The sequence below is a fragment of the Vidua chalybeata genome, chromosome 8, assembly GCF_026979565.1.
Source record: "Vidua chalybeata isolate OUT-0048 chromosome 8, bVidCha1 merged haplotype, whole genome shotgun sequence".
Lineage (NCBI taxonomy): Eukaryota > Metazoa > Chordata > Aves > Passeriformes > Viduidae > Vidua > Vidua chalybeata.
This window is the reverse complement of record NC_071537.1, coordinates 12,606,002-12,628,360: the sequence shown is the minus strand read 5'-3', so window position 1 is coordinate 12,628,360 and position 22,359 is coordinate 12,606,002. Positions and strand designations below refer to the sequence as shown.

At 43.1% G+C, this 22,359-nt stretch overlaps 1 protein-coding gene across 3 annotated transcripts in view; it reads right to left on the bottom strand.

Moving 5' to 3' along the window:
- The window catches only part of NT5C2 (5'-nucleotidase, cytosolic II), a 60,038-nt gene that overhangs the window by 6,362 nt on the left and 31,317 nt on the right, over window positions 1-22,359 (bottom strand). For all 3 annotated transcript variants that reach the window (XM_053948919.1, XM_053948918.1, XM_053948920.1), the window contains exons 4-10: window positions 7,381-7,498; window positions 5,892-5,987; window positions 4,497-4,588; window positions 4,254-4,311; window positions 2,923-3,016; window positions 1,854-1,907; window positions 651-734 (exon numbers count right to left, since the gene is read on the bottom strand). In XM_053948919.1, coding sequence (XP_053804894.1) covers window positions 651-734; window positions 1,854-1,907; window positions 2,923-3,016; window positions 4,254-4,311; window positions 4,497-4,588; window positions 5,892-5,987; window positions 7,381-7,498 — 596 coding nt within the window. The remainder of the gene's footprint in view (window positions 1-650; window positions 735-1,853; window positions 1,908-2,922; window positions 3,017-4,253; window positions 4,312-4,496; window positions 4,589-5,891; window positions 5,988-7,380; window positions 7,499-22,359) is intronic.

Here is a 22,359-nt window from a genome sequence, read left to right as displayed (position 1 = left end):
CTTGTCAGATTACAGAACTTTATTTTTAGAATTTACACAGAAGTCAGCATAAGATCTGAAGATAAAATGAATGGAACAGGACGATGAGAGGACTCAAACCAGTAGTTTTTATAATCAAATAAGTTGCCTCAGAAAATGGCACACTGCTTCAGGAATATCTTGCAATGCTTTAAAATGGCATATAAATCTTTAATTAGCAGCATTGCAATGTCCTGACATTTACCTGGAGTTGGAAGTACCTGTGTTTATTCCTCAGCTTAGCAGACAGCCCTTTCTGGGTCTCAGACCTCTCCAGGACCTTGGTTTCGTGACCTGTCTATACTCAGACTATCTCACTTGAAAGAGAAAGTCTGCATTTTAAAGGATGCTAAAATCCAAAACTGTGCATCACTTTCCCTTACAGCCTTTTAGTTGCTGAGGAACTGAGTGAAGCACAGAGGGACTTAAACCAGGCCTGTACTAGCTCAGCACCAGAACCATGATGACAAAAGGTGACTCAAGACTTCATCTGCATCCACCACTAACCCACCCTACAGGTAGATTAGAAAACACACGATTCTCCACCAGAAGATGACCCATCAAACCCAAATGACTGGCTGGCTTATGCTTATTCCATGAAATACCAACCCAACAATTCAAGCAGCACTTACGTCTGTGTATTTATAGTCGCTGTTCGTGACAAGAAACACCTTCCCCACTTCATTCATGCGGCTGAGCAGCAGTGGCAGCTTCCCCTGGAAGCCAAGGGGAACATCCAAGTCACACACAAAAGTTACATAAATACATCATGGGAAAAACACTCAACTATGATCCCACCAGACAAAAAAAAGGCAAATCAAACCATCGAGCAAGCAAACTCACGTGTTGTGCACTGGCCAGAGCCAGGAAAGCTGCTGGTCCATCCAGGTAACCCCTCCAGAGCACAGCCCAGGGGAGGAAGGCGAGGGGGAAGGGCTCAGCAGGGCTGCAGTGCCTTTGCCAACCACAGTGCCAGGCACCCTGTGCTGCTCCCACCGATCTGCTCCAGCTCCAAGTCCGTTCCCGAAATGGGCCCAGAGGCAGGTGAAATCTGAGCTCACGAGCCACAAGTTGGAACGCATTATAATTCCAACCTCAAATTAGGGAGAATTTATTCCTGGGGCTATTTTTATTGAATCTGAAATCTCAGTCCATTGCCAAAATAGCTGATTACCTCAGTGAACACTTACCTAGGAATTCTGTAGGCGTGTAACTAGAAACAAAGTTAACTGCTTTAAAGTGATAATCTACCACAGAGCTCATCTAAACTAAAAAATACTTACTCTGAAAGTGGTCCTGAGAGGCCTTGCACACTGCAGAGATGGCAGGAGTAAGGGAACCACTGGAACTTGCTCAATTAGATGTGCTGAACACATATTTTGGGGTTCTCAAGAGACTAGACACTGGTGAGTCTTTCAAGATCTTTCCCTCAGTCCCTCATGGCTAAGTGTAACTTTCTTGTCATGTGGCTAAAAAGATGCTCAGCTGTTGCTTTTTAAAGAGAGCTTTGCTTGGGCAGAAAAACAGGGGCAGGGAACACAATTGCTTTCACCACTGAAAGAAACATGAGCTCTGCCAGTGTGTTCACCTTGATAACATTTTCTCTGGCTTTTACATTTTACGTATAAAACTGTGCACATCAATACAAAATCATGTGGATCACTGGCTCAGAATAAAGGCTGCATCTGAACTTTCCACTTTGTCTTTGGTTATTACAACAGAAATCACAGCCTTATCGTTTTGTGATTTAGTAAAGCAAATCAGCATGTTTATTTCTTGCCTGCTTAGTCAGTACCGAATGTCACACAGCACAAGTAAAGTAACTTCACACTTACATCTTTCACCACGTACTTCTCCAGATTCTCAAGGGTCTTTTCCTTAAGCGATCCCTGAAATAGAAACAACAGAACCCAGTGAGGTCACGGAAACTTATGATGTAAGAGACAACAAAGTAATGCCAACTTTCACACTTTAAAATGCTGTGAAAGTACAAACCAGGGCGAATCTGAACCAGTGACTCTAGAGATGAGAGGCTTTGAGTAGCAGGGACCATCACAAACTCTGTGATCCATCGATTCCCTCACCATGGTAAATAATCCACTTCAACAGCATTTTAACCCTTTCAGAAGGGAATACAATAGAAACAAACAGAAAATAGATTTGCCATACCAAAAAAGACAGTAAACGACCTGTCTCCAACACTGACCATAATGCTTTAGTCAAAGGCCAACTCCAACATGTATCACACAACACTGCATAAGGAAAGAAAAATAGATTCCTGACTTCTGCATGGGTAAAAGGACCACCACAAGTACAACTGTGAGCAGAGTTCTCCTGTGATGGTTCTCCATCCCACCCAACAGACTGCTTGAATGAGAGGGAATAAGAAAATCAGGTCTTTAACCATATGTTAATGCTCACAAAATTATATTCTAAATTTGTGCACAAATGTGTGCGGAAGTTGAAATGCTTCTCTCTAATTAGAGAACAGCTGATCTATTTCTCTCTTTAATGCCAGTACTTTTTAGACAATGTAGGATGGTGCCAACGTAAACAATTTGCAGTAGAATACTGCTTTAATTATTAGGACAATATACAAGTTGTGGACTTGAAGTGCAAATACCCTCGTGGCATCACACTTTAAAACTCATGAATTACAGCACAAAAATGAAATCTAGGCACAATAAAAAGGAATAGGAAGCCAAACCAGATATGTTCCCATACTAGGAGGGCAGTTGAGATCTTGACTTACTCCCATACAATTGCAATCTATTATTTGCTCACTAGGCGGCCAAGCAGGGCCCTTGCCCACAGCAGGCAGAGAACATCTGAACTCAGGAGTTCCAAACCAGCCCCTCCAACCCAGTTACAACCATACACATCCCACGGAGTTCTTGCAGTCACCTTGTAATGAACCCAGTCAACAGCATCTCTGACATCCTGGAACATACTCCTGAAGGACATGAAGAGGTCTCCATCCTTAAATCCTGTTTCACAGCTGTGAGGAGACAGAATAGAGATTTTAGCAGTCAGTCACAGCAGATGAGAAACACACCAAGGAGCGAGACAGTTCAAAATGCTGTTTGGATCTTGTGTTTTCATCTTACCATCATGGTTTCTTATCTACTACTTTACTGCAGCTCAGGCTTGAAAGAAGGCTACAACCGCAGTTTAACAGGACCAGGAATGTCTGTGCCTCCACAGCTGTACCACAGCTTTCTGTGACTGTAACTCTTAACTTCTCACCCACATTACAAGAAGGTAAAAAGACAGCAGAAAACTGCAAAAATGCCATTTGCAGCATTTAACAGAAGAGTAACGGTACTGAGGGAATAAACAGAGTGGTGCTCTTTCTCCCTCTTTCCAGCACTAAAGAAGGGAGAGTGATGGAAATCAACTAAATGTAATGTTGCTGGGAGGAGGAACTGCTTCTATGTTAAACACTTACAATTAACATTAGAAATTACAAGATACTCTGGAGTTATCTTCGAGACAGCATGACAGCCTGCATCAGAAGAAATCAAGAAGGATTACACAGAGCTGTATTTATTATGACAGCTATCATCATGCCTCTCCTGAGAAAAGGTACTTCATCTGATGGATTGCCAGCATAAACAGTTCCTCTGCTCCCAGGTGAAATCACTTTAAACCTTTGCCTTCCACTCACATATGCAAAGATGACCCATCACAAGAGGTGATGAGCAGCACAGGAGCATTCACATTTGCCAGTTCAAACCACAACTTGTTTTTATGCTTATATGTTTTTGACAGCAAGGTAAATATTCATGCTGCACAAACAGCCTTTTATATCACACTGTGCATTTCACCTCTAAGTGTGCCATGTTCTTTATTACGATATGAAGCACTTGTGGTAACTGGCTGAGGAAATTCAGCCTTTCAGTTACCAATTCAGACATGGCTCTAATGGACACAGGTACAAAATGAACTGAATGGTGCCTGTAATCATCCTGTAAAAAGTGTGCAGTCCTAGATGCTGCCCCAAATACCAATGTCAGTCAGTATGCTGGTACTGCTGTACCCTGTGAAGGAAACCTTCATAACCAGCCTCTGCTGTACACACAGATCAACTTAGGACCACAAAATTATAGGAGGCCCACCAAAATCACTTGAGGTTTTGATATTAAGAGCAGCTCCATCTGTGCTGTATTGCTCTTGTATAAAAAATTAACAATCTTACTGTTCCAGCATCATCTCAGAGTGGAGGGAATACGAACCTTGTGTACCGGTCACAGTTAGTAAAGAAATCCACCAGGCAAGCCAACAGATAGGTCTCTGCAAGAAAACAGAGTGAGATTGTAAGACAAAGATAACATCATACAGCCAGCTAACTTTAGACTTTGTGCCCAAAGGAAGAAAAGGCAAAAAATAACCCAAACAGAAAAGCAGAATATATCAGCAAAGCTTTATTGGCTTAAAAGGCACAGAAAGAGGCCTGTGTTGGCTCATATTAGACTCACCTGGTAGATTGAATAATGTGTTCAAAATGTAAAACCTATCTGTGTCATCCCTCTGGATAAATTTATTTGGATATTGCTCCCGTGTTTCAGGCCTGAGAATAAATAAAGTGGAGAAGAGTGAAACCACAAAGCATAATGAAGATAAAATGTGCTGACCTGCAAAATGGAGTTGTAGCAGGGTCCACTAACCAAGGTCTGCTGTGCTTTAATCAACACCCAGCTTCCCCACATGCACTGTTGGCAGAAGAGCAAAAGTGCATCCAGGGGTGTTCCCTGGGCTGTGCTGACTCCAGCAGAGCCAGGACCAAGCTCTCATTGCTGAATCAGCAAACTGAGCCCACCCAGGGACACAAAGTGGTCCAGAGTCCACAGCTTGACCTTAAGCCCCAGGCTAGGAGAATGCTTTAAATCATCTGCACTTTCATTGTTTGCTTATCTTAAACTCTCCCCCACTTTCCATGTGCTCCTCTCCACTCTCCCAGCAGCTCTCAGCCAGAGGCGTGCAGGGCTCTGCTGCAGGAGGCTTGTGTGGGGCCCTCTGCAATTCATCAGCAGGGTGGCAATGACTGAACTCATATCATTATTCTGGTCTCCTTCATTTCTGGAGCTACTGAAGATCATTTTAGGCTCAAAGAGGAACTTGAATGCACCTATAAGGGCTTTTTCCTAAATTTTGGAATCCTGATGCAAGAATTTAGAGGCCTGCAATGACAAGGTTTGTCACCCTGGGGCACCTGAGCTTGCCTTGCCTTCCATTCATATGCCCTTGCAGCAGGAATGTGGGAGTGGGGATTTGCTGGGACACATCAGGAATATGGCACTGCAGTCCTCTCTGCTTCCTAAAGCACCTTCTCTGGGACAAGAAACACAAGCAGCCAGGGAAGGCTGCAGAAAATGGCATGCAATGCTCAGTTCTGACACCCTCAAAGGTCAGAAACACTAAGGGCTAGAGCAAGATTGTTCCAACCCCAAGCCAGCTCAGGCCCTCAAACTTTCTTAGCAATGGCTGTGGAGCTGACAGTCTCATGGGGCGCAGGTCCTCATGCAATGACTTTGTCTTGACTGACAAGCTGCTGATGTAAAACTGTGCCAGGACAGGAGAACAACCCCTGGATGATCCCATCAACTCTTCCCCACAGCACATGTTCCTCTATTCCCAGCTCGATATGGATGTGCCTGCAGTGGCACAGCCCCTTCCCTTGTAAACATCCGGGCTGTTGCTGTACCTGAGACCCTCAGTTCATCCACAGCTAATCCTGGAGCTGCAGGAACACCAACCCAGCCTCTGCTGTAAGTAGAGTCCCTGTGACTCCACATACAATGGGTGCCCTGAGGATCACTGAGACACAACGGAGTGTATTAAGTCAAAAAGAACAGCCAAGAGTCTTCACTCACCCTCTGAGGAAATTAAAGCCATGTGCACATACTAGGAGGTTTCCATAGGCATCAACTTTCAGCAGGTTTCCATAGTGGGTGTCAAACACCAGGCCTCTGTTAAGAAAGCAATTTAGGATATGAAAAGGCAAGTGCATTAAGGGGTGACCATTTTAGCAGCACCTAGAACAGCTCTAGAACAGCTTTGCTCATTTGGCATGGGGCATCAGAACAGAGCTGCTGTTATGATGCAGATGGGGTCCCTACTGTCCCTTTTAGCTGGCAGCAGGTGAGCAACCAGAGCCCAGCATCACCAGGCAGGAGAGACACCTGACCTGCTCCCCACGGCTTCCAAAGGCTCAGCTGTGCATCTGCCAGGGGAGCTGTGGGCTTCTTCCACAGGGTCACAAACCTGACACCCCTGTGGGGCTGCAGGGAGCAGTGAGGTGTGATAAAGGAATTTCTCTCTGCTTTTTCATGGCTCTGTCACAGACAAAGCCAGATGGGGCATGTAACCATGGCACAATACTTTGGACATGCCCAGTTCTGACTCTGGCAAAACGCTGTCTCATTTATCTAGCAGCTTGCACCTGGCAAACACAGCCTTCCCACAGAGATATCCCTTCTGTCCCCTCCCTGGGATGGAGGATTTAACACAGTTTCATCACAGGTTTGTGAGGGGCTATGCCTTGTTACAGGCAGAAGCACAGTCAGCAGCAACTCTCGGTGTAAAACACACTGAGAGGAGGAAAGGAAGGAGGCTGCCAGACTGAAACTGGAACAAACCAACAAACCAACAGACCCTCTGGTCCAGGCTTTTGTAAAGAAATTCCAAAGGAGTCAAAGAAGCAAAATCCAGCAAAGGCACAAGTGGGAAGAATTTGAAGGTGCAGAGTTAGGTCAAAAGCTTTGTTCAAAACAATGTCTTTTTTACCTCTTCCACCAGAAGACAAAATATAGGAATTTAGTAATTTTGCACCATTAACTTAATGTAAAATTGTAAAACCAAAAAGTTACTAAATCAAGTGGTTTTGACATTTGATTCATCTTGACAAGAAAACTTGATTGGTCCCACTTCTATTGTTGTTTACTGTCACCTTAATTTTCAGGATGTCTTATGCACCACAACACTACTAATTAAAATCATTAAAGAAGAAAGTTCTGAGACATCCCAGCAGCTTCTTGGACAGTAATGGCTCATCCTCCCCCTGATTCTGATTTCACTCTCAATCCAATTGTGTCTCTGCTGTCTTTGCTTTGAAGGGCTATTTTTTGGACCATGTTTTCAGTAGGGTTCTTTTCTTGCACGCTCTCACTTTGCTGGCAAGGGCTCATGTGTGCAAAGGCCCCCCACATACTGGATTAGTCTTCTCCCTTCCCCATGATCTGTGGCCAGCCATAGGCTTCACATCCACAGCTGAAAAGCTGGCCTCACTTGTCGCCTGTGAACTTCACAGAGCAAGCACTGGGGGCCTCGAGCAGGCGGGGTCGGTACCCGTTAGTCATTTACCTGGTAGGGAATGCAGGATCATACACAAAATTGAGCAGCTCATGAGGGTATCCAATGGAAACTAATCTTTCTACGGTCAGGTCAAATCCAAGAGATTCGTATTCAGGGGATTTATACACTGTACCAAGATGAGATTTCAGTTAGAAAATTTGAAAACAGCTAGGGGGTTAAACAAGAAGGCAATTAAAAGTAATGTACCCATTCTCCCTCCTCCACATACCATTCCCTCCTTTGATGCCTCGATGGAATTAGCTCCTGCCCCAGGGCTGCAGTGAAGCAGAGCTGCAGTTTCAATTTCAGCAGCAGAGTGCACCAGATGAAATATCCATCAGTTTATCATAGCTCTGTGCATCAGGAAAAATGTATTTCAAACAGCAGCTCCTCTCCCTGCAGTCCTGTTAGGCAGATGCGTGAACGCTCCCTGTTGCATCTGCTCCAACAGGGTTTTGGTTTGCTATCTTTTGCAAAGCTGATAAAGAAACCAATAAATTGCGGGAGCACATGTATTGGAGGTTAGAAAGCCTGAAATTCATCACTTCTGTGCTACTGTTACTGCTCTGGATACAATCCCAAAGTTCAGTATTGCTCCAAATTTCATCTCAGGAGAATTAATGTTTGCTGCAGACTTAAGTTAGTGTGAAGGTAGAGCTGTCAAGTTAACATATGATTTGTTTGTTAATAACACCATATGGAACTGCAAAAAATCTGTTCATTATTACCCTTGTGCATCAAAATGCTACTTTTTAAAGCAAGCTCACTGCTCTCACATGTCAGAGGAGCTGCTCATCTGGGACACACACCTTCCCTTCACTCCACACAAAAGAAACAGACTTGTTCAACTAAGTCATTCCTACCATGCAGGCTCTCTTCTTCCTGCAAATGACCTTCCCACGTACTGAAAATGTTACTGTTTAATCAGATCATTAAATTACATCTAAAAGGCAATCAGGACAGATGGAAATCACAGGGTTTCTCTGGCAGTATGTTTACTCTCACTGCATGTCTGCAGAAGCCCAGAAGATAAGGAGCCAATGTGCACGTTTCAAACACTGAGACAGCTGGATAGTCCTGACGCTGACCAAGGATTGTTGGTAATAGCAGCCAGGAATTGTTGGTAATAACATATTGTGAGAAAGAACAGGATGTGGCTGGAGAAGGGGGCTATGTGGAGGTAAGGACAGCACTTTTCTGGGGCAAACGTCCTTGTTCTGGCTCCCAGAGATAAGCACAGCAAAGCTCAAGTGCAGGAATGAGGTCGAGAAGCGGGCACGGACTGTATGGAGGAGATCAAGACCACCCAAGACCCTCCAATCCACTTTCAGAAAGGTCTGGAAGAATGGAGTACACATGGTAACTAATTTCCATAGAAAGCAAGAGCCCTGTTTTCAAGGTGTGCCCCAGGACACTGGGCACCTCCTGAGTGCTGCTGCTAGGACTGGTGATCTCTTTTTCTCACTTTCTTCCTTTCTCTCTCTCTTCCCCTCTTAAATTCATCTCTTTCTCTCTTCCCTTTTACCTTACTCTTTTATCCAAACCCTACTGCTGTGTGCTTATACTAGAAGGTCAGGGATTAACATACCAATTCTCATGCCAAGTGTAATTTACTAATAAAACTTTGTAAGCTTCTGTGGACCCCCTGACTTTCCTCATTCCTTTCAACCACGAGCACCTACAAATCCTGGGTGCTCCTTTCCCCTTAGGAGTGGGATACCATAATGTTGCTGTCTTAAACTGGTCCTAAGATAAATAAATACAACCCTTGACTGCAATGAGGGTCACCATGGGTTCAAGGGGTCCAACTGCCTCCAACACTTGAGTATTTCAAATTTAGCCGAAAATGTGCAAGTTACATAGTAAACTCATTAGAGGACAGACTGCTTTTCATGAGAGAGATCTAACACATCTGTGGGCCTCATGATTTATATTAATACACATTGTCTATACTTTGCCCAGTATCCACCAGCATATATATATATACTGCGGGATACAGAAGTTTAATGTGAGAGAAGAAAGAAAATAAATAAATAAAAAAAAAAAAAAAAAAAAAAAAAAAAAAAAAAAAAAAAAAAAAAAAAAAAAAGAAAAAAAAAAAAGGCAATGACTTTAGATGAAACAAGACTGCCAGAAGACTGAGATCACAGTACCCATGACAGAGGGCTCCTGTTTCTCTTAATAGCCTCAAAAGTACCAGAATCTCAAGAGTTAATTTTTCCCATTAAACTAACAGCATTAAAAATGTAATAAGCAAACCTGTAATGGTCTTAAATAGATAACTAAAATCAATAAAACAGTTATCAAAATCTCCAAGCAATATTATACCAGTGGCAAACATCAACAACATGATACAACATTCAATGCACGTAGTCTTTTCTATCCTTTAGGAGAGGAAGGATTGATTAAGCTATAGATAGGAAGAAGCAATCAAAAGGTACAGCTAATGAAGGAAGCAGTGACTGACAAGGTAATTCTGGGGAGTGAGCTAGAGTTGGAGGGAGCAATAGGCAGTTAGGTGATGAACAAAATTGTGAGAGTGACACCAGAGCATCATCTGGAACAAGGAATTCCTCTGATTCAGGACAGTAAAGGCACTTCCCAGGGAAAACTCTTATAAGTACACCTGCACATACTGTCAGAATGTGAAAGCTCTGTAAAGCTCCCCATTATGTGAAACAGGCGCCAATGCCCCGCTCTGTCCATGAAGCTGCTGTTCCTCCTTCTCAGCCCCCTGGGAAATTGACCATGCTACCAACTTAATCCATAATACATCACTTCAAACAAAACATTTCTCCAAGGAAACCCTGATCTTTCTGAAGTCACCAACCATGGTGATGCTGTCCAGACAGGAACCTGGGCAGGAGCACACTGACATCTCCTCTGGACAAGCAGAAGTGGTTCATCAACAGCTCCAGCAGAGCCTTTCCAGGGAAACTGTAGGGCTTTCTGATGAGCAACCTGTGTATCTTTCTAACACTCCACCAGGGAACAGCTGTGTGGGACACAAGGTCAGCTGCTCACAAAACACCCTCACTCAATTTATTTCTTTCTGTATTTGCCCCTCCTTCTTAGAAAATCACCACAGACCTCCTTTTAACTCTCTAAGGAAACAAGCTGAAGCACCATTAGGAAAAAGACTGAAGAAAAGGTATCAGCCTCAGCCTTCATCATCCCAAGTCTCTGCTGAGGCAGTACATTAATTAGGATTCATCTAAATATTTCTTTTGTGGGGACAGTTATTCCCCTTACCTCTCAAGCCCTAGATTTTGCTTCCTTGATGTCTCTTTGAATAAAACTAAACTATTAGCTCATTCATGCCTCAGATCCCATCTCTATTTTTCTACTACTCCACAATATCTGGGAAATGAGAGCCTTCTCCTTGACACATGAACTAAACACAGACACAGGAAACTGGACTTGTGAAAGGGACAATAAATGTTCTCTAGTTACCAGCATACTTACTGTTCCAGATAAATTTTCCTTTAATTAAACACACAGCTGGGAAGTGACTGAGAGCTCCCTGAGCCTACCCTGACAGCACCCTACACCACAGCACTGGCTGCAGCAATTGGAATGAGCCACAACCCCCTGACATTTCTCATAAGCCTATTTGAGTAACTGGAGCTTCCTCCAGGCAAACAAACCATCCACCTCCTCAGATGAAGAATGGACAGGCTGGCATCACTGCAACTCTGGCAGCACATTTGGGGAAGATGCCCCAATTACAGGTGTTACTCTATTATTTCAAAATTGAACTCAGGGCTGGTTGTTCTCTCTCATGTCTTCAGGCAGCCATGAGGAAACAGAGTAGAGAGGACAGATCAATACTTTTTCTGCTGCATGATGAAAACATGGTTTTAAACTTTGCTGGAATATCCCCTCCCTCAGACCCAGTTGCTGAATCCAGTTACCTCTGATGGAGATCATTTGTGTGTCATGGCAACATCACGAATTCAGCTATGTGCCATGCAGTCTCCCGTGCCCAGCTCTTTCACCCAGCTGAGAAGGGCACAGTCTTTGAGCATTCCCAGCTCTGTGACAGGGGAGGAGGCAGAGCCACAAACACAGTTTCACACCATCCTTGCCCAACATACATGGGATGACAGTAAAACCAAAGCACGTGCTACAACTCATTCTGATTTCTTTTTCTTACTGCTTGATGGCCATATCTCTGCCACAAAGCCAAGTCCCCAGCTCCAGAGGAATTGTTATGTCAATAGTCCTGTTCCAACACAGGCAGATGCTTCAGCAGCACAGGGCAATCAGCATCCAGTGCTCATGGATTATGCAACCAGGGTGGAAAGAAAACAAGTAAAGATTTAAAAAAAACAGAATCCAGTTGACAGCACTCCAGCTTCCTCTTAATACCATTTTTTGGCTTATCAATACACCATTAAAAGGTAAAAAGCAGTACCCCAGAGTGAACACTGCAAGCCTTCAGGTCTGTGATGAGTGCAGGCATCCCTGACTGACATAGGACGTGCTAGCAGGGAAGCTGGTCTGGAATGAGCAGGGGTTGTGCAGTAAGGTATGCAATTCTCATGCATTAGTGTGGTTGTGTTTACCTTTGCTGCCAAGACACATACACAATTTTACAGCCTTACAATTTTATAGCCTTCCTGAAAAGGAAAAAAAAATAAATAAAAATAAATAAAAAAAAAAGCTCTCTACAGAGGCTCCAGCTTATGCAAAATGCTGCTGCCAGGATTTTAACTCACATGAGGCAGATGCAGATTCAGAGTGTCACTCCAGGCTTGACGGAGTTACACTGGACTCCCCTGTTAAAGAAAAAAATCAGACTGATTTTAAAACTGCAACAGCTCTGTGCCATGTGGGACTGTGTCTGCTGGAGCTCTGTCCGCTGGCAAACTCAGAAGCTGGTCTGGCAGTTATTCCAAATACACTTACAGCTGATTTACAGAAGAGGCACAGTGGGTAATCGTGCATCCTACAGGCAAAATTCTGTCCTCATATCCACAAAGCAGTCTTAGATCTTCAGCTCAGGGATAATTAGGAGGAAGAGGCTACAAGCACATTGCCCAAGTGATACAAATCCTTTATGTTTCTCTCAGACACAGAGCAACTGGTTCAAGAAAAGGTCTTGTGCTCTTTTTGTGGCTTTGCCATTATGGTCCATTCCTATGGACCATAATATGGTCAGTCAGTGACAAATTACTCCTTTCAGGACACTCACACCATACAATGCCTGCAGGTGTCAATGCAGGAGACTTGGGAGACTGAGTCAGCAGCTACTCTGGGAACCAGAGAAGAGAATTTTGCCCTACACCTTGAAGGTGCTCCCAGCGAGAACCTCGCACACCGGGTCAGTCTGTGGGGCATATTTGCATTTAAAGGTACCCTGGGACACACTTTTGCTTGGCCTTTCACAGGATAAACCAGCACCAAACCTGCACACAGAGCTGCACTGCAGGGCTCTCGCTGGCAAGCACACACAGGGAGAACGCCAGAGATACTTTGCAACTTACAGGTATGCACAGAGTAATCAAGAATTATCTTTGAGATTCAATTTGCACTAAATACAAAGCTGAACTGGTTGGAATGATGTTGCAAAAATGACCCACAAAAGTATGCAGACCTCCTGGAAGGTTTCTCTGAAAATAAACGTTTAAGGCCTGTTTTGTTTCAAAATGAATAGCTGGGGAAGGCTGAAGTGCATGTGATGGCTCTGCTTAAGCTGTGGGGAGGAGAAAACCCTTTAGGGGCTGCCCATATCTTCCCTTGTTGCTCCCACACACAAAAATTCAGGCAAGGACGCTTCTCATTGAAGATGTAACATGGTTTATTCCAGGGCTTGCCAACAGTTCTTGCAAGGTACTCATGGATCTTGGGAGAGAAACAGGAGTTGAAGTTAAAATAATGACCCCTTTCTGCACTGCTTCAGTCGTCTCCCATTTGTGAGACAGATCTATTTGCTGTCTCAAACTGCAGTCCTGCCTGCAGGATTTCATTTCCAATCACTATGGATTTGGTGCTGGGAAAAGCCCTGAATTGGGAACAGTGACAACACACTGATTTCCCATACCACCGAGGCAGCTTTGAGGGAGCAGCTCTCCTTCACCAGAACCCTCGTTTAGGAAGGGAAAAATAAGCTCAGGAGGTTGCTACAACAGAAGCCTGCAGTGAGAGCAGCTCCTCCAGGCAGAGAGGCAGAGCCAGGACCACTAAATGATGACCTGAAGTATCATTTGTGTCTGCCTACATTTTTTCCCCATCTGTTGCCCTTTTATGATGCCCTACCACCTCCTGAAGGAGTTTCATCCCTTCCATCTGCCAACTCCTCACCTGCCTTTCCTCCCAGCTGGAAGGCAAGAGCAGCCCAGGGAAAGGTGCTTGCGACACCCCCCAAAACAAACCCACACTGTCAGGGCACTTGACAGGAGCAGCTGCTTCCTGCAGGTGGGACATCCCTGCTCTGATCCCTTGGGTACACACTGTCTCGACTCCTTCCCCACTCAGGTGCTGTCTTCCCATCCTGTCTGTGCTGTTGACTTGCAGGTGTCCAGATAAGATCAGTATTTCTTAAACTGGAGGTGATGACCTCCTCCAAAAGGGTTGCAAAAAAGCTTGTACAAATACTCACTCTTCAGAAATGCTACCCACTCTCTGGGTTCTCCAGAGGTCACACAAAGACAAATAAGCCAAAAGGTAGGTACATAATGCACAGGGTTTCGCCTTTTCACTGAAGCACAGGAAATGCAGCCCAACTACTTTGTGTTAAGTCTTGAAGAAATGAAAGTAAAATAACTAAAAACGGGTTTCTTCAGTTGCTGTTTATTCTCCAGTGAGTCAGGCATGCAAATCAGGCAGTTAGGGACATACATGGGCAGGTAGAGAGCTGGTATCCAGATTTATATGTCTTGGGCACAATATGCATAATTAAGCTTGTACAAATACATTTCTGAAATAACACAAACGTGACTTACAGAGCAGGATTAAAGTGTTACTCTGAATTGCACCACAAATAAGTAATGTGTAGTGGGTTTGGTTTTCCAAGTATGCAAGTATGTATTAGGAATAGATTTATATCAGTGTTGTAGTGACAAAAACAGCTTAGTTAAAGCCTTGAGGACTGAGATCCCCTTTTACAAACCCACTCCCTGCAACAGTACAAATATCTATGTATCCTGCCCCAACAATGTCTATCAAATGAGATCCTAGTGTCCCAGAACAGCATAGATCTATCCCCAGAACTCTCCATTCTGTCAATATCTCCTCTGCACATGGCCCCTAAGCCAGGCATTTAGTGTCCACTATACACTGTGTCTGTGACAGTCACCCACAATAAAACCACCACTGGCTATTTCACACAAGCTCCAAATACTCTGGCACTTCTGATCACCTGACCTGCAACTCCAGCTGAGAATACAGAGGGAAGCAGCCAGTGACCAGTCCTGGAGATGTTTGGGACACTGGACTCAATTAAAAACCAAACCCCACTGAAATAACAATACCAATTAAATATACTTCTAAGTGTTAGGCAAGCATTTCACATACTGCCACAGTATGAGGAAAGTCTGTCTCAGCTGTAGGGCCACAGGTCTGATGATCCCCAGCAGTAACCAGGTAGTGAGGAATGCTGTCTGACCTCTACGCACTGACCCTCCTTTCAGGGTATCTTATCTTCAAGATTTGCTACAGAGCAATGCCACTTTTCATACACAAGTGGAAAAGAGGAGGATTTCTGCTCCAGCATACTAATGACTTCAACCTCTGTGTTACAGGGCCTTTTCTAATCAGGGCCTTTTCACTGCCACTGAAATGCAACAAAAGGGGAATGCTAAGGTTTCTCAAGCTATGCTGCTCTCCATGTTAAAATAATTCATTACTTACACAGGAAGGAATCTGAAATATCATGTTTAAGTTTCACACCTGGGTGTTAACTACCCTCAGTTGTGACAGTGCAGTCAGACTGCTCAGCTCTGATGGGAGCCCAGACTCACGCTTGGCTTGCACACCCTGGCAGGGTGCTGCCACTTTGCACTGGAAATAAAGCTGAGGATTTTTTTTCCCATGAGAACTGCAGATCCTGCAGACGTACCTGTACTGTGGGACCCTCTGTAGAAACATTCAGCTGGCTTGGCAATCCCAGGAATGGGGATAAGCACAGACCTCCAGATCCCCCTGCCTTGTGTCTCTCTTTCCTATGACACATTAAATGTTACCCTCAGCTCCTGGCACAGCCATTGAAGGCATTTCACTTCACAGCATCCTCACTGGCAATGTAGGGAAAAACACTCCTATTTAAAGCTCTGGTGTGTCCAGCATGGTTTGGGTCATCTCTGCCCACATAAACATGTGCCCTGTGTGCAGGCAATGGAGTCGAGCACCTCTGTGCTGTGCTGACCTGGGAGCTCAGTGCCTGTTAACAGAGTGGTAAACGTGCCTGATTGCAACCACAAGAAATCCCAAATGAAAACTATGGGACAACTCACATGTTTTCAATTAGGAACATGGTGAACTTCTGACTTGCCATTTGTTCATGAACTTGGCTGAACTGTGACCATAAAGGGTTTGTCTACAGTCAAAATGAGTTGAAAACCAATTAGGAACAGTCTCCAGTCCTCCTGACGCCTGGGGTTTGATTTTAAGCACTAAAGCATAAATAAAAATGCACGGTACTATGGAAAGCAGAATTGCAGCATTTCAGCCTATATTTAAATTGACTTTTCATAATACCAAACAAAATGGGTAGCAACATTGGTTTGTTTCTTTGAATTTTTTTTTTCAGTCTAAATGAGAATAAACTGCTGCTAGATTGAGTATAATTTTCACTTACCCATAGAAACCTTTTCAAACACCGTAGTGACCTGGGCAATAAGACAAAAAAGCTTAGCTTTAAAGCACACTTCAATATTTAATGTGCCTTTTCTATTTCATTAAAAATTATGTGTCTGTAGTGATCAGCAAACAACACCTTGACAAAACCTCCAGGTGCATCCCAGAATACTTCTGTATGCTTAACGCACAAGCTGCTCTGCCCTGCATGACCAGCCGGATCTTGCACTGTGCCCACAGATGTTCTTGACAGTAAATCAGATAACAGAAACTAAGGCAAGGGTCACTACTCATCAGAGGGTTGAATCTTGTGGATGTGAGCTCCAGTGGCTCCATGGCACCCTTTTCTGAGGATGCCAAACTCGGGGCTCTGGGTGGAAGGCAGAGCTCCCCTCCAGAGCAGCACCAGCGCTCTGCAGTCCCCAGCCGCAGCAGAGCCCATAAAGCAGCAACGCACCCACTGCAGCCCAAGAGCAGTGGAAAATTCCTTCCCTCTAATGCTCCTGCAAACATCCCCAAGTACACAACACAGCTTTCAGCTCTAAAACCTCTAACCTGGAACTGTATCAGCTCCCCTTCTCCCGCTCTGCATGCTAACAGGCTGTGTGAAGACAGGATTTGTTGCTGCTTCAAGGACTGACACAGCACTGTATGTGCAGCCTGGCTCTGAATTGCTGGGTCCACACTTCAGGTTGTTTCTACTGCTGCCTTTCTGCTTGTATTAAAAACAAGTGTTGTCAAGAATCATCAGCTTTAACTCTTCCCAAAACAGGCTTATTAGTGCTCTCATTGGTAAATTCCAGATATTTTTAGTGCTCTGCTGCTGCACTTTGTTTGCCTTCACTGTAACAAAGATTTGGGCTGGCTGAATATGCCTCAGAGGCTGGCAGAGCAGAGCTTAGTGTTGGAAAGATTTCTTCTGCTGAATAAAAATGAATGGCTTGAGGTAAGAACAGCAGCACTGAGGTCACACTGTGCATGTTGAGAGAAGCAACTCAGACTGCATTTCAAGGAAACTTCAGTTTGTCTATATTTTAATAGTTGGTGTAACTTTCCTTTGCACTGGATTAATATTTTAAAAATTACTACAGTCACCTGTCCTTTCACAGGAAATTTTTAGTTTCTCTGACACAAGAGAATGCTTTTTGTGCTTAACAAATGGCCTTCACAATTTACCTCTCTCAGATACAGCCCACAGTGAGTTATAATCCCATATTGGAAATATCCCTGCATTTCCATGGAAACAAACTACTGTGCCAAAATACGGGCTTAGTTCTTCAGTAAAGACTTATTAACAAGGAAGAAATAGTTGCTTGGGCTTCAGGTTCAAACATAATTTTCGATCATCTAGAAATAAGAAGCAAATTACTTAAAGGTCTAGAAGTCATTAATATAATATAGCTAAGGCATTTTTCAGGTTTATCAGCATCCAAACAGATTCAGCTTCTTATTTTTTTCCATATTCACTGAAGAGAGTGAGCCTCCAAGGCTACACATTTGTTTAACAGAGTGCACCTGTGCTTAGATACAGTACAAGTGCCCATGCTGGCAAGAAGCCACATACAGAAGTTTTTCTGTAGTGCTAAAATAAGGCATTCACAAAGCAACGGCACACATGTGATATCAGAGTTAAAGCCTTCTGTACTCTCAGCTTTGGTTCCTCCTACAGAGTAAGCTGCTGGAGTCATCACAAGGGTATTTGCAACTTAATAGTACTTCTGTTGTGGTATTAAGATTACTAGATAAGGGGTCGATTAGATTGAAAAATGCCTCCCTATTTTCATTGTCTTGCTCGCCTTGGTATACTAACAGCCTGCTGACCCAGCTTGGTGTTATCATCTTCTTTTTAAGAGCAAGAAAACAGAATATAGCAGTTTTTGAAACTCTCCTTACACTGTGAAGACTCATTCTTTCAGCAGCTTCTGTTTATCACTCTGATTCTTCAAGAATCCACAGACAGCAGATTAGCAGTTTGTCAGTCAGTGATTTACTGGGACAGAGCAAGCAACACATGCTCTCTCCACTCCTCATTCCCAGTGCCAGCATGTGAGATCCCACAGCTCCAGACCTCATTTGCTCATTACACAGCTTTAAATGGTCAGGCTCTGAAGAGCAGCAACACAAAGAGAGCAGGGACAATAATCACTGCACTGGTATTTGAAAAGACATCCAGCTCAAAGCATACTTGGAACAATTTGGCTTCTCCATGTGCCTTTAGCTTTAAAACACCAATGGCTAACCCTGCCTCTGAAATCTGCAAAATCTGCACCTGTCAGACTGGCAATGTGCAAATGTGAAAAGGCAGACAGCAGATGTGCAACAGTGAGGGCAGTTCCCAGTCCTGGCTAGGAGAGTTGGAAGGCTTCTCCTGCACATCTACCAGCTCCTTTCTCCAGCCACCACATTATTTCTCTATGACACAAAGAACTGCATTATCCAGCAAACTGGGAAAGAAGCAAAACTGCTTAGTATCTCCCCAAAAGAGCTTGAAAGCCTTACATCATGATGAAACTAACGGCAAACCTTTAACCTAAGCAGGAGTGCCTCATTAGAACATTTGCACTAGAGTTCAGCACTAATAAACAGAATAACAGCACCTGAACTGACATCCAGATACACTGTAGTTGTCTACATGCTCGGTAGTTTAAGTATTCAGCTCAATCTTTCATGTATAAAACTCCCACATTTATGATTTGTTTTTCATTTGTGCAATCCAGAATTTTTTTCATACAAGGTACAAATTCATGAGTCCCGTTTCTCATGAAAATTAAACAGAATTGAAACACAGGAGCCTGATAGACTCAGCTACAGTAACAACAGTAGATGGACTGAAGAACCAGTTCTCAATTCTGCTGTCACCGTTTTCTCCCAGATCACAGCAACAATCCAATTCTACCTTCTGGCTGAGTGTATCTTTTCCAGAGCAAACAGGAAGAAAAGCATTTCAAAAATGAAATTAGGGTGTGAAAAAATTTCCTCTTCCAAACCCCAAGGATGGCTTTGACACAAACACCTACCTGAGGAAAGGGCAAAACCTGCTTAAGCATGTTGCACTTTGGATTGAGTTGGGAAAGACTAAAGCTGTCTTTCCCGTATCTTTTCCCATGTGATGAGAAGGGAAATGCTACAAGCTGAAAGCATAAGCAATTTTGCAATAAAAATCTTTGCAGTGCACCAAACCTTGGCAATAAATTGACAATGTTTCCAGGACACAAGCTATATTCCAATCAGATTATGTTGCATCGATCACATTTGCACACAATAAAACAAGCATTTTTCAAGCCTCATTTCCCCTCCTTTTTTATTGAAACCGTCTTCAGCAGCCATTGATAATTTCATTATCACTTTCTGGAGAACACAGAAGCGGCAATGAATTAAGCACAGGAAAAGCATTCCAAATGAAAGCACCCTGTCTACTGATATTACCTCTTATCTACTTCAGAGATAGAAGATAAACTTTCAACAAGGCCGTAACTTTTGGAGAAGAAGAGCAGTCACAGAGGAATCTTTTCAAGCACAATTGAGTTTGTAATTCTTACTTACTATCCTTCTCCATCTGCCAACGGCCCAGTGTGAAATTACAGCCAGTTTGGGAACCCCACTGCTTTAGTTCTGCTCCTGTCAAGGGACATCTATCCATCACCTCATTGTGCAGCCTGTCCCATTTAAGAGCTGGTAATGCCAAGGCCTCCTGCATTATTTGGATCCAGATCTAGTAATTAAGTGTAGCTCATACTGAGTAGGAAGCAGCCAAATAAAATGCTGTGTGAAACCAATCTCTCTCTGCTGCATTTCCAGTGGGTGTCACCAACTCCTCAGGCTCAGGTGAGTGTCACAGTGAAGACTCTCCACTGACATACCTTTATTTTACTTTAAGCATTTAGCAGTAAACACAAAACGGAGAAGGCGGTGAATCTTTTGGATTGCATGCAACATTTTCCTCTATCAAAGCATGAGCAGTTTTGACAGTATTGGTGAAAACAAGCAGGCAGGCCAGAATTGTTGGTGACTGTTGATCTTCTGGCTGGATGAATAAGCAGAGATGAATCACTCAGATAATAAATGAAACTACTATTTAGCAAACAAAAATTAACAGCAATAGGACCTTCAATCTTTCTAATTTAAACAGGAATCATTCAATAATCCTCAATTCTGTCCTGACAGCAAATTCAGCCCTGCTGTAACACCGAGGCTTCCCAAGGAACAAGGGCACCGTAGGGAACCGGCAGGGCCTCGCTCCCAGGCTGGCAGGCAGCAAGGTCAGAGGCAGGGAATGAAGGGCTGCATAACATCACAGAAACTTGTCTTAACCTCCACTAACAGCAAGGGCAGAAATAGCTGATGACTCTGCTTGTGTCAACTGCTGCAAGACTTTAAACAGAAACTACTTAACTAAGCACACAAACCACAGTCAACCCCTGCTGTTCTTCCTGCTCCTTCCACTTGCCTCCCAGTAACACCTAGCTTTAAAAAGCATTATGTTATGTACTAAATGTGATTCCCAAACAGACTGAATAGGAAGAGGACAGCCAGTTTCATACATAACACAGATTTCTGAGCCTCTAGTATTAGTGTATCTAGATCATTAACCTAGGGAGATTTGGGAGTTTCCATACACATAAGAGATCTTATTCACTCCATGAGAATAAAATAACAATCCTTTATGGGAAAACAAGAAATCTAAAACCTGTGAGAGTTATTCCAATTTGCTTTCATTTTATTTTCCCAGCAGTCAAAATTAATTCTAGATGTAATCACTGTGATTACAAATTCAGCTATTAAAGGTCCATCATTTCTCAGACAAAAAAGCTAAAACCTTTGGGCTCTTCTACACAAAAAGACTTTGTTTGCCCAACCCAACCATTAACAGTGTTTCTCAGCCCTATGCAAGGAAAGAGACAAGCACAATCAGGGAACACAGGAGTTATTTACAAAAATTCTAAGTTTGACCCAATTTTGGCTTGAAAGCGAACAAAATCACTGTGCAAATGCTGTATGTGATAGCCTTGAATTCTTTTAAATTCTGAGTTAAATGTTCTTTAATTTAATACCTCTAAGAAGTACTACTCTATAAAATAACACATGAAATTGTACTTTATGTGCAATGTAACATGATGATTCTAACACTGCTCTCAGCTGGCAAGCTGACATTCTCAGACATGCTGGTAGTAGAACATGATCACTGCAGCATGTGCATGGTAGCTGTTACTACAGACTTCAAAATGGAAGTGCCATGTCCCTACCAAAATTAGTTTATTCTAGACAGAAAAGATGGTTATTGTAAGTAGATCTGTGTCCTTAAATTCATAAGGTACAGGAATAAAACTGTCTCAAGCTTCTAGAGTTCAATACACATGAATGATTCTGACTGCTGAACCACCTCCTAAGGAAGACTTTTGGTGCTACCAGTGGTCATTGATTTGGAAAGAAGAAAGAGACAAGACAGGAGTACTTCTTTACAAGACAGATAATTCAATGTGTATCAAAATAATCATTCTGAGATGGCAAATGTATGACTGCCATCAGTCTATTTCTGATGTGAAAGTACACAACAGAAGGGGATGTCACATACAGATTTTGGCAGGGTCAATGACTCTGCCTGCCTGAAGTTGTTGAATATGAAGACTGTGCTTGGATATTTTAAAGAGGTCTACAGAAAAGTAACCTAGCAATATCTGAAAGTACAAATGCAGACAAGGAGCTAATGACACTGGAGATGCTTCTGTTCTTTTCTTTGGCCTATTTATGTGTTTTGAATGGTCTCCAAAAGGCTTCTGCTCAGCATGAGCCATCTGGTATGCAGATACCATTTCCAGATGTTAAATTACACATAAACTGGCTTTTTACTTTTTTTTTTCTTTTTTTAATCAAGAGAAGTAGCATGTCCATGTGAAAGAGTGGATAAAGGATAACGTGACCAATCAGAAAACATAACAGGGTCTCATGAATGCACTAACTATAGCATATTACTGTAATACTTCACTTGTCCCACTTCTTCTTTATCATTTCAAATTAATTTATTATAATTGTAATCATATTCTAACACTGCACTCCTTAAAGCCCCTGCAGTGGATAGTATTTTTTCTTGTATGCAAGCTACAAGTAGCTAATAATGGTCAGATAATAAATGCCCACATGGAGAGGAAAAGATGACTGTGAGACATAAGAAAATAAACAGGTAATTACAAA